Genomic DNA, 13,050 nt, shown 5'->3' on the forward strand with positions numbered 1-13,050 from the left:
CATGAGATGCGGTATCATGACATCAGAGAAAAAAAGTTAAAGTGATTCTGCAAGGCAGCTGAAAAAAGCCAACCCACTGAAAGTAAGCTTTCGACAAAGCTGATTATGAGCTGCTGTTCAAAGACAAAAAAAATTTCTCTTCTGCTCACTTCTGTGATATAAAATACATATTTCCAAGTCTGCTGAGACCACTAAGAGCCTACTAACATTACCCAGTCCCAAAATGTACTTCAAACACATGCCAAGCTATTGGCAAAGTTTTATACAGACCAATGAATCAAAACATTAATCACTGTGTATAAATGGAAATTTTACTTTTTTATTTCTCCGGAAGGAAACAAAATTAAACCAATTATTTGCCAGTGATACGGGCCTGCAAATTTTGGAAGCAGTAAATTAAGAATAATCACAGATTAGATATGTCACAGAATACTTGAGCAATCTTGGGTCTCCTTACAAAAAATATTTGCTAGGCCCTGAGTTCATTTATTAAAAGATAATGACCCAGGAAATATTTTCCTTAATTGCAAAGAAGCCATTTAAGAAAGTGTCTGGGGAACTAATTAGAAAGGAGTTTCCTCTGTAGAGGACCTGGCTTTAAATTCAATAAGCAGTATTTAGAGGACCTGCTTGAGACAGAGGGCTGTTTAGATATAGTCAAGAACGTTTGCTGAGGTGCAGCAACATTTTGCAGACATGGATGTGGGTACATCTTCGAGTCCTCACCATGGCAGGGCAGCCACCAGTGCTGGTCCAGTCCAGCTATGGTGACTTGATTGGCATGACTCATCAAATCCTTTCCTATTTCACTACAGCAGATCGGAAAGCGTTCACAAACACGCAAATAGAAGAATCTCCACCTCCAGGCTTAAGTGAGATTTTGCGAAACACTCACACATTTTCTAAGACATATAATGCCTGCTGGTCAACCCAACAGGTGCCAGCAAAGTAGTTCACCCAAAAGCATCACACTCTCCCATTGAGTGCCATTGCTTCTTTATGCTACCGAAACATCCATAAACACATCATCTGTAAGTTCAAGGGGATAGCTACATATATATTTTTGAATATACACAGGCACTTCCCCCCCACCCCCCAAGTAGTTTCTGGTAACTTCTTAAAATGGTCATATTTACAGAGCATCCTAGCTCACAAGCCTGCAGATCAAACAAGCTTTCATTTGATAAGGTAGGGTGTGAACTTAAAACACTTCATTGGTGAGTGAACAACCTCATGGTTTCTTACTGGCAATTCTTTTCATTTTATTTTGATGTATGCCTCTCTTTAGGGTGATTAGATGCCTCCTTTGGGTATTTTTCCTAACGACTTGGCTCCTAGTCTCATGTGGTTACAAAGTAACAATACTTTTTAATTTAAACAGAAAAAGAAATTCTCAACCTTTACTAACAAAAAACACAAGAGTGAAACTAGAGTTTCAGAAAACAGAAAAAAAAACTAAAAAAACCTCTAAACATTTATAAATTTAAAATAACTAATCTCATGATACTTAGGAAAAAAAAAACCCAACTTAGATTAGTTGGGGCTGCTACAGGTCAGCAGTGAGATGGATCAGTAGAGCCCTACATAAAACTTGCTAAGTGCCTATCCACACTTAGCATCTATCCAGCCTTCACAAATGCCTCAACTGTCAGAAAACCTGCTAGATTAAAATATTCCATATTGCTACACTTTTAATAACTTGTGAACTATTATGCCACTGATTACATAAAACTTTGGAATGCATCAAAAAAAGAAAAAAAAAATTGAAATGCAAACAAACACACACAACTAATGCACACAGAAAATCACCACATCTATTGTCTATCCCGGCATCAAAAATAGGATTGATTTATTTTTTACACAAGTTTAGCATTTCAAAATTAAATAAGTCTGTTTTACAAATTATTTACTTTCTACAAGATCCATTTCCCCTTGAAGCACGCTGTGCATGCCCTCCTAGTGTGAACAGTTTACAGTCTGTGATCAGGCACAGACCTACTTGGCAGGATTTTTTTTTTTCTCTCAAAATGGCAATTCTGAGAATCATAAATAACACAGCACAGTTATTGCAATTTGAGCTTATTCCCAATAAATAAAATTTATTAACTAAATAGCTTTCTATGCAGCTTAGCTCTTTCTTCACTAGCTTATTGTTTTACACAGACTTGCTTCATGTTGCTAGTCAAAACCAAATTGTGCCATCTGAAATATAATAGGAACAGGAATTAATAAATATAAAGTGAAAGTGCATAATTTCATATGATCACAAATAACCTTTAGTCTTCATAGAATATGTGCAAAAAAATTACTTTCTAAAATTTAAAGTTATAAAAGTATTTTGTCTAACATACACACCAAGGTATATCTACTATATGCTTATAAGCTTTGTTTATCAGAATACCGGAGCAGAAACCTCTTGCTCATTAAGCTCCAATACATTAGGGTACTTAGGGATCCTGGTGAATTTACGCAGATGAGTAGCACCACTGACACAAGGCAGGACAGACTCCTTTTGGGAGATACGAAGCAGCACTTTATCATGCCATTCCAATTATCTCCAACACTTACAGTAAGCCTCCAGTTATCCCATTTTTGTTACACAAATAAACTCTCAATTTATAAAATAGGTCACGGTAAATTTTAAGTCCTGGTCTAAAAACAGCATGGCAACTGGAGAAATAAAATTGCATGTGATATATGGTGGGTTAACACAGATGACCTCGTGGCTTTTTTTTACCATAAACCACCACAATCCTAATGACTGCATATCTGCATCCTCAGTTTTCATGTTTTAAAAATGAATAGATCATTGCTAACATTTCTCAAGAAGAAAAATGTCATAATGAAATATTAAATTTATAAATAGAGTCTCTATAGTTCCCCTCATCATGTTAGGCACATTTCTCTCCCAAGACAAACACTGCTATTCAACAAATCAAGTCATGCATGGTTTGAAAAAATATACATAAAATGAAGAATATGCAGTTGAAGTGTTTGTCTCCTACACATTACTGTGATTCATAGGTTTTCTTTATTAAAAAAAATTCCCACAGGTGGGATTTTGGACTTTTAGTCATTCTCCCCTGCTCATCTTCTAAGGTCCTAGTAAAATGCTCAAAATCATACGAGCTCCTGATTAAACCAGGAAGTAAATCTGCATGCATGCAATTAAAGTGTCTGCAAGGGCAGATGCAGATGACAGTAATTCATACTCTAAGAAATGGGCTTGTGTATTTGGCAGATTAACTGTTCTGTATTCCATTGCTATGAGGTATGGAAACTGTACTGTGAAACAGCCATTACTCATTCCCTCAGCTCTAAGCACGTAGGTCTATCAAAGGCAAGCCAGTCTGGGGAGGGGGGGGGGCGAGGGCTGGAAAGAGAAGAGTCTACGCGTTTCAGATTAACGCTTCTCTTGAATGGTTTCTTTTATTTTATTTCCCCTACTTTTTAAATTAGCAAATACAGTAGACCCAGAAGGGAAATGCGCAAGGGGGAGAAAGAAAGAGGGGAGGGAAAGGGAAAAAGCAAAAGCAGCCAAAATTCTCTGACTTGTTCATTATAGGGTTTTTGTGTTTGAACATCTGAATGAATCATGTGTCTGTTTTTCATTATTCTCCATATGTGATTGTTCCCTGCTTTGTTCAGTGATTTCTGGCCATTTTGTCATGACTGTGCTTATTTTGTTTTATATATTGTTCTATTACAGGGTGATTGTTGCTTCTCCTCTGCCTCACTTAGCAGTTATCCCACCAACAAAGAGCAATCTGAAAATGAGAGGTTACGTCAAAAGGCTTCCCTAGTGAACTCCCTTGCAGCATATATGATTACTTTAGACCCAACTGCTTAATTTATACCAGAGAGAAATCCTCAGATAACACTATTCCTTAGCATGAGAGGAATGCAGTGGGTATCTTTTTAAAAATCTGAATACAGGAGAGTGACTTGAAGTCCATTGCAGAATGTTTTCCTCATTTTTCCAAGAGGAAACCTAACACTTCTTGCTAAGCAGTGGCCTATTTTAACAGATTTGCACAAATACATGGGGTATTTGAAATAATTTCTCTGCTTTATTAGCTATTTTCCACTTTCAGCTCTATTCTATACCTTGGTCAACACACAAATGACAGTGAAATGGATTCTGATATCTCCAGTCTTGTGATAACTTCTTCTATCATCTCCCTGAATTTAATCCACCCTACTGCAATCTATAAACATCACAGGATGATGTGTTCCTTTAACAGGGTATCTCATGCTTTGCAGAAGGTGAATGAGATCCAAAACACTGGAAAGGGAAAAAAAAAAAAAGCAAGCCTGTTTTTTTCTTTGTTTTGTTTGTTTTTCAAAGGAATTGATGCAGGTCTCAGTGGTTTAGAGACACTTTAACCTAGCTTCAACTTTTGGAGAAAATCTTAGAGCAAATAGTCATATTAATGCATTCACAGACCCTCAAAGGTAACAGGTGATTAGTATCATGCAGCACGGATTTAGCAAGAATAAATAACATCACATCATACTTCCATCTAGAAGTAGGGAACTAGTTTTACGGATAGGTAAGTACTATATATTTTAGTTAAATTTTGGTTGTCTCTCGTAACTTGAGCAGATGGGATATATGATCTAGCTGAAACTGTGATGTAGGTGCCAAACTGATTAGCAGATCCAATTTTAAAAAATAACTTCTCGATGGCTCAGTGTTGCGCTACCTGGTGTAGCGAGAGGGTTTCCTCAAAACTCTTCCACAGGTCTATTATTATTCTGTCTTTTCCAAATTATCTTGTCCAGTGGATTAGAGAAATCATTTATTAACTGTGAAGAGGATACTAGAGGTAAGTGCCGCAAGCACTCTGGAGACTTAAAATTTGAGAATAATCTTAGCAAATTAAGGAGTTGCCGGGAAAAAAAGAGGATAAAATTCAATACAGACAAATGAAAAGTACTAGCCTTAGGAGGGAATAATCATCAGCACAGAGCACAGCACACAATAAGGAATGCCTGGCTGGCAGCAGTGGTGGAGAAAAGAATAACAGAACCGAGGGCTGCAGAGAATTCCTTAGCATAAATCAGCACTGTTGTTCTCATGCAACACCCTGGGTCTCAGAATTGTTTCTACATTTTAAACACACATCGTTATTTACATGGACATATCAACAACGAGGAGAGTCATGTGATCACAGAAAAGACAAATGAAATAACCTCTCCACACTATTTAAAATGGTAAGATTTAAACTGTCTGATATCCTGTGGCCGGCTCTTAGGTCTTCAAGTAAGTCAGCTAATTAGAGAGAGACCAGCGAAGTGCAACATAATCAGAAACTTAAAACAAATTGCCTTTAAGGAAAAAGTGAAAGGACTAGTGTTTAGTCTAAGGAAAAAATACAGCAGACTCACAGCAGTCTTCAAATACATATGTTTGCTGCAAAGAGGAAGGGAATAAACTGTTCTGCATGTCCACTGGGGATAAGAAAAGAAGCAATAGGCTTAAATTGCATCAAGGGAGATTTGGGTTAGACATTAGGAAACGCTTCATTACAAGTGAGGAGAGGGAGCGCTATCACAGATTGCCTGAGGACCTCGAGGAATCTCCACCGCTGGAGGCCTTTGAGCGCAGGTTATAGAAACACCCTTCAGCAGTGGGTTAGAGCTGATCCCGCCCCAAGGCAAGTCCTGAACTCTTCAGGCCCCTTCCACTTCTGTTTCCTGGGAAGCTTTTTTTTATTTTGCCAGCCTTACTGAAGAGAAAGGAAATTGTACCCAGCATTTAAAGCAGCAAAACATCTATTCTTTTTACGCCACAAAGCATACTGTTAATAAATCCGATTACGTTTACAATCTTTTAATGGCACCACTTATGTCATAAAGATTCATCTTTGAAAATATAAATAAATGTCTCTGCCCTACAGTGTAATACAACAGTGTGAAAGCAAACTTTTACAAAATTCCAGCTCACTGTTATGTGGCCCCTAACTACAATAATCTCAAAGCTAACTACGATATAAAGAACACCAAACCCAGATGGTTTTCTTTCTTGAAATTCTACCATTCAAATTCTTTACAATCTTTCCACTTCACATTTCATGTTTCACAAACAGGTCTATTTGTGTTTACCGCTGGCAATGGGAACGGAGGAAATTCCCATTGATTACCAGTGATTACCTGCCAAACATGCATTTAAAAACAAAACAAAAAGTTAAGAACAGTCATTGAGCATGCTTCCCCCAGATTGTCTCCATCAACATTTAGGCACCCAGCTGAAGCATCTACACTGACAACACAGTAATCTCAGACAACAAAGATCAGCAGAGACAAATACATTTATCTCTCCCATGGACTTCATCTCATTATTCAACATACAGCCCAGTTCAAATTCAACTCCATCTGCTTGATTTTTGTTGCCATTTCAGATGGACAGAAAAAAAAGATGAAAAAAGGATGGAGCTGACATATGAGAGAACAGAGAACACTTGTCTTGTCTGGTAGTGAAAAAGGGGACAAGGACCTACACATCCCCTATCCCCAAAGGAAGGTCTTAGTTGGAATGTAAGACAGTGAAGAGTGGCCCCAGGTTAACCCCAAATTGATCACAGAATTCCTGTTTCTCATCCCTCACATCAGCAGCTCATGAACTTCACTGAATTTCACTGAATTTTTAGAGTTGGAAGGGACCATAAAGATCATCTAGTCCAACTCCCCTGCCGAAGCAGGATTGCCCAGAGCATGTCAGAGCATGTTACTCAGGACTGCATCCAGGCATCCAGGGAACTTCCAGCTCTCCTAGGCCTGAGCCCCAACTCCTTCCTGCCCAAGAGCCCTATCCCCAAGTTCTCCTACCCCAAAGCCCTCCCTATCCTATCGCAGCACTCTTCTTCCTCAATAAACCAGCTCAGAGCCCATTCAAGCCACTCAGCCCCTTTGTAGCCCCATCAAGCTGCAAGCCCCCCTCTCCCTACAGCTCCCTATGGCACACCTTGCCTCCAAATCTCAAAATCTCCTGGTCATGCAACAGCAAGTGGCAGGCATGCCCATCTCCTCCCAGCTTTGAAACTGCAGCACTCACCTCTGTGCCCTCCTGGTCACCCTGTCAGGGCTTTCTGCACTTGGCCCAGCCTGTCTTCCCGCAAGGGTATTCCTTCGTAACACAATCAAAATAAAACAAAACAAAAAAAACCACCCAAAAAATAGGTTTTGTCCCTGGTATTATATTCAAAGAAATTTAGAGAGCACGATGTTATCAGAATTCTGTCAGAACCCAGGAAAGGAAAAGCACATCCAGGCAAAAGCAAATGCATGGCAGTCCCACTTCTGATGATGGCCCACGACCGATCAGACTGGTGGAGTTTTCTACAACTAGAACTGCAGTCTTCCAGCCTACTTTTCTCAAGTGGCTAATGAATGCTGTTGTGGCAGGCAATAGGTAAAGGCACACACTTCTACAAACTGCAAGAACGTCATTGGTACAGCTGGCAGGATTTTGCCCCATCTCATAATTTCCCCAAATGTCTTCCTCTGCTGCTTCTCTTCACACCCTATTTGGACACTCACGACATATTCCTGTACTGCAATGCTTTTTCTTTTCACTAACTCGTATAGAAATGCTGTCCAGGATGTGCGTCTCATCCAAAGAACCTGCTATAGTAGATCTTATTACTCCAAGAGGATTCTTTATACCACTAGCGCAAAGTTACAGTGTCAGTTTAGAGCAGAGCTTCTCCCCCATAGACTTGATGGCTCTTCAGACTGGTAGATGAATAACGGTTCTAGTCCTGAGATACTGCTAGACATGTTAGCCATTATTTATCTAGGCAAATATAGCTATAAACACACACATGAAACGTGCTATATTTCACAAAAAAAAATAAAGTTTTCATACATTAGCAGACAAATTAAAAACATAAAACTGGAAGAGGAATCATTTTTATATCTTGGTATCACAATTTGTGGATCTATTTGTGTCAAAGAATATTTTCTTCTCCCAATAGCATAGGCGAAGGCCTCACAAAACCAGAAAAATTAAACCAGGTTTTGCTTGGGAAACTTTTCCCAAAGGTTTCTCATTTTTATATAGGAAATCAATTTGCATCACTGATGATATCATTCAAATCAGACAGCACTATGTGGTTAGAAGGTAATTTACTTTTCTGCTGAAGCAATTTGATACTTGTTCTGATTTGTGATTTTCATTTTGTTTGTTAATGAAAAAAATTAATGAGCAATGTTACTGGAAACACAACTCAAAGCTTTGGCATTATTAAATATGTTTGTAATATACCGTACATTATGTTGATTGCATAGTTGGAGGCAGAGCCTTGGCAGTCAAGCCACCAGTCAATCATTCAAACAGACAATGAACTCACAGGGTGGACATTTTGCACGTACCTTTGCACTGATTTGTGTTTTTGTCGAGAATTGCCTTTGTGGATACAATTTTCCCGTACCTATTGAGAAAATGAAAAACAGAAATACATGTTATTATATTTTAATAACATACATAGTTATTTTTGCACACATACAACACATATACTAGGAAGAGATCTACTGTTCTTGAAAAATGTTTGCCTGATACTCCTGGAGAGGGTCCTTCTGTCACTGCAGTTCAACAAACACCTTTCAAGATCACCTGAAAAGCACTGGTCATTTGCCATACCCTGCCCATCTCCGGTCACCGCACCGTACTGCCACCTTTTATGCTGATGATAGTAAGGATTTTAGGACATCAGCACTAGGTAAAGAGGTTTCTTTGTTTAAATTAATTAGCTTTGCTTAAAAATATTTTTTTCATTTTCAGCTGCCAAAGTTTGTTTCAATACAGATGGACCAGATTCCTCCAGGATTAATAAAAAAGGAAGGAATTATGGTCATTTTTTTACATGCATGCATACACAACCGTGCTCATGTGTGCACCCATGCCTGTGCATATACATTCTAAACTTCTGTTTTGGATAAACAGAAGCTTTGAGGTCCATGTGCATCTCCTAGCTCTTTCCAAGATAAATGTTAATCCTTATCTGAATTTAAACCACCTCCCATAGACAACATGGCACTGCCCTGTAATCTGATAGATTCAGAATGATGAAGAGGGAATTCGGGCAGCTACAACTTGTTGCATTAAGCTTCTAGACCATAAAATAGGTATCTGTCTTTACCTCATCGAGGTTAAGACAAAAAATGCAGACTTTATAGCAAGTATCACAAAACCCCGGTAAAAAAACTCACAGAAGATGGCATTTATTCTTGTAAAGTCTTGTATTGAGCCATAAGGAAAATAATTTTATTTCTCAAGTCACTCATATGTCTTGGTCTTTGCTTCACTGAAGAGAACTTCGTCTAAAATGTCCTTTCCCAGATTTTTTAAAAAAGCATTACCAGTACGCTGACAGATTGGGTTTCATTTGGAAGACTTACCCATGGAATGCAACTTTGACCACCAGTGAAGGACATATAAGAGATTATAATAAAATTGTATCTTCTAGTGGCAGAACAACACCCATGGAAAATAACCAACAGTTCATTAATCAAACCACTGCTATGGTAGACCAATTTTTATTAGGTTAATCTATATTAACAGAAATATAAATTTGGTGTTAGTAAAAGTCCAGAAACCAGAATGTGGAAGACCTCGCTGCGTTTCCTTTCTCTGCCTGGGGGAAAAAAACCATCTCCTTGTATGCAGAAAAGGACTCCAAGGGCAGCTAGAGCACTGTACTACATATTGAAAGCCAAGTCCTTCTCTGTCCTCCCAGTCTGTAAACATACCCAGTAAACCAGGAAAAAAGAAAAAAAAAAAAAAAGACAGTGAGGCAGAAGAGGTAATGGTACCATCACTCACAGTGAAAAAGGGACCTTTGGGTTTCAGTCTGCGACTCAGTTCTCAGCAAACACTTAAGTATGTCATGAAGGATGGAGCAGCACCAACAGGAAAGACTGGGAACAGCCTGCCTAAACATACTCTTTGGTATCATCAAAGATTTCACGCCATTTTGTGCCTGACAAAGTTCTCAGATGAAGTTTCCACATGGTGAATGACATGTAACCACTCAGCTTTAGATAAAGGCCACTGTCTCTCCATCTCTCTTTACTCTGTTTTCGTGACTGATGCAAAGTGAGGCTTTCCATTTCACTGTTTTTCCTTTCCCTAAGAGCCTGCAAAAGCATTTGTTTCCATTTGACTTTCATTTTAGGGAGGAAGTCTTCCTCCCCTCCACACACACCCCTTTTTTGCTGGCTCTTTAGACAGGCAGGATTTTGTGCTCTGAAGGCAGGCATAATCTACTGTACACTCCACCATGATGGATGCATGGGTAGGTAGCTGTGGGTCTATTTTGCCATAGCTGGTTCCACTCCAAACACATACATTTCATTTTAACCGTGAGATCACATGCTTTTCTAACCTCAGGTGTTTCCAGAATTGGGGCCTTTATACTCACTTATATTCCACTTAATTTTATAATTCTTCATGGTAATATCTGAAGTTGACTTTGGCCTTGAAGACATTACGGCACATATCTTAAGAAGGCAAAGCCAAATTCTCTGCCACTGTGATTTATGGTTGTTCAGTGGGCCAACCTACCCAGCAGGAAATTTGGGCCGTGCGGTGCATCCTCATTTGTTTGATTTATTTAGATTTAAAATCAAATACATGAAAAACATGCAAAAAAATGCCTATCTTGTACAGTAAAGAGCCTCTGACAGATATACAGAAAAAGAATCCAACAAAAATCAGCAGCTAACCCACAACAACCTCAAATAAAACACAACCCCTACCTAAACTTCCGCCAACAAAAACTAACACCCAGCCTCCATTTCAGTCCAGCCACTCCTAATGAATTGATATGTTGTTTCATCCAGGTCACGTGAGAGCTGAAAGTTAACATTTCTTGCCAGCAGAGGCAGGCATTTGTGGTTCCACTGCTTTTATTACCGATTTCCCAGAGTTATTTGCTACATACTGTGATCCTGCGAACACTTAGTTACACCAGAGATTTTACTCACAGAAGTAATTCTGTGCAGTTCAGAAGAGGTTTCCTCCTGCACGTAAAGTTGTGTGCACACCTTCACATTTCCAAAAGCAGACATCGGAGCGGTAAGAGGCACCACAATAACAAACACTGTTATAGGCAATTAGCCATATGCACGCGATTTAATCTAGTGCTATAAACCTTGAGCGCTACCACAAGAAAGTAATTGGAATTAATTTGGACACTGTTTTCCTAAATATTTCAAGTAATTATTTCACAGTAATCAGAACATCAGTTCTGATGAAGAATGTTGGTTTGTGTGCTGCATGAAATCAGGAAGCTATTCTGTTCCTACAAATGTAGTCATATTTCTTTCTTGCAGGCATGGAGAACAGTATTAAGTTATGCCTCCTCTCCAAAGTTGTCTTTCTGTTTGTGTGACCTTTAATTGTGATTTGATTCACTCAGAAGTCCCAAAAATGTATTCTTTATTGGGAACGCCCACAAAAAGGATAACATGCATCACAAGAGATGGCCTCTTGTTTTCTTATATTTAAATGGGAACTACTATAAAATCCAACAGCCTGCACACCTCTGTTCTACAAACAAAAATATCATTAATGTAAAAAATACCAGGTACGGTTTTTGCTTGTCATGAGCACTATTTAACTTCCTCCTGAGCTACAGTACATGGGTATATTCTTCAAAGATTTTGACTGAAAAATTGTGGTCAGAGAAAGATAATTGTGGAATTAAGTTCATCTCAAGGTCTTATTACCAACCCTTCAACATAATGACTGAGTCATCACAGTATCCAAGGGAATAGACGTTATGAATCTGTGAGATGGCTACCTCAAGAACGTGTCTACTGACCATCTGAACTGAAATTTCTAGTCAAAAGATTTCCAGTCATACAACATGTGGGGTTTTTTATTACATTCTTCCCCAAGTGTTATTTAAAGGCATAGTAAGCACAAATAGAATTGTTTACATCAGGGTTTTTTAAATCCTTTTAATCCCTTATGTTCAATTACGGTTTTTCTGTTTTTTCCATGTAACAGTTTTAATTTAAAACCAGGTGGTTAGATATTTGAAAGACCTTCCATGTCAGGAGCAACTACAGTGACTAGGACTTCAGCTCATTAAAGAAGGACTCGTGCAGTGAGATGGTGACTAGTCATCTTCATTGTTTCTCGTAACACATAAGGACTGCCAAGGAAATTATAAGGTTTAAAAACTTACAAGGTATAAAAACTGCAGAAGGTGGTACTTCCTCAGAATGGAGAGTTACTTGTGGAACTCATTGCCATAGCCCGTGCTGACACCCCACAGAGACCATCTCTACAGAAAACTATCAGACAACTTCTAGGATGGAAAATCTGTCACAAAATTAAAAGCAGACACATCTGTGGCCCTGGAAGTCACACACTGCCAGAAACTGGGAGAGGGTACCAGAGTAGTATCGTCACGTTGTCCCTGTTTTAATACCAGGCACCTCCACAGCTACCAAAACAAATTCCTGTCTGACCCGGCCCAGACGTTCTTACACACCGAGAGAACATTAATTTGGGGGTGAAAATACCTTCTTACAAACTGAAACATTTTTACCTTCTCTTGTGTATATTGGTTTGGTGTGAAATTGTTCAAGTCATCTGATATCCACTATTAAAATGACAAAGGTCACTTAAAAAAACCACTTCACTTACTAATGGCGCTGTGTCACACAGAGGGTAGGACTAAGGGAAGACCCCACGGTGCTGTGCAAAGAAAAACAACCTCCCTGCTCAGTCTTGGCTACAGAGCTATGTCAAAAACTGCTCTCAACAGCCCCGTCCCACTGCACCCCACATTTCCTGACTACTCAGCAGAGTCGGGAAAGATGCAAGCAACGCAGAATAAACCCTTAACGTACACCCAAGTTGCAGTATCAATAGATCATTTCAAGAGCTTGCAGGCAGGTGGTCGATCAGCACTTACACTGCAGACAAAGCTCAACCCGGTAATTCCTGGGAAGTTATTTGATAACTGCTGTTAGAATGGAGATAGTTCCTGAAGGAAGCACTTCAGCTGCAAGTGATACCACTTAGAAGATGCG

At 39.0% G+C, this 13,050-nt stretch overlaps 1 protein-coding gene across 7 annotated transcripts in view; it reads right to left on the reverse strand.

Moving 5' to 3' along the window:
• RBMS3 (RNA binding motif single stranded interacting protein 3) overlaps positions 1-13,050 on the reverse strand; it is a 723,251-nt gene that overhangs the window by 323,075 nt on the left and 387,126 nt on the right. For all 7 annotated transcript variants that reach the window (XM_074151184.1, XM_074151185.1, XM_074151186.1 and 4 more), the window contains one exon: positions 8,377-8,435. In XM_074151184.1, the coding sequence (XP_074007285.1) occupies positions 8,377-8,435 (59 nt within the window). The remainder of the gene's footprint in view (positions 1-8,376; positions 8,436-13,050) is intronic.

The sequence above is a fragment of the Numenius arquata genome, chromosome 7 (genome assembly GCF_964106895.1).
Source record: "Numenius arquata chromosome 7, bNumArq3.hap1.1, whole genome shotgun sequence".
Taxonomy (NCBI): Eukaryota; Metazoa; Chordata; class Aves; order Charadriiformes; family Scolopacidae; genus Numenius; species Numenius arquata.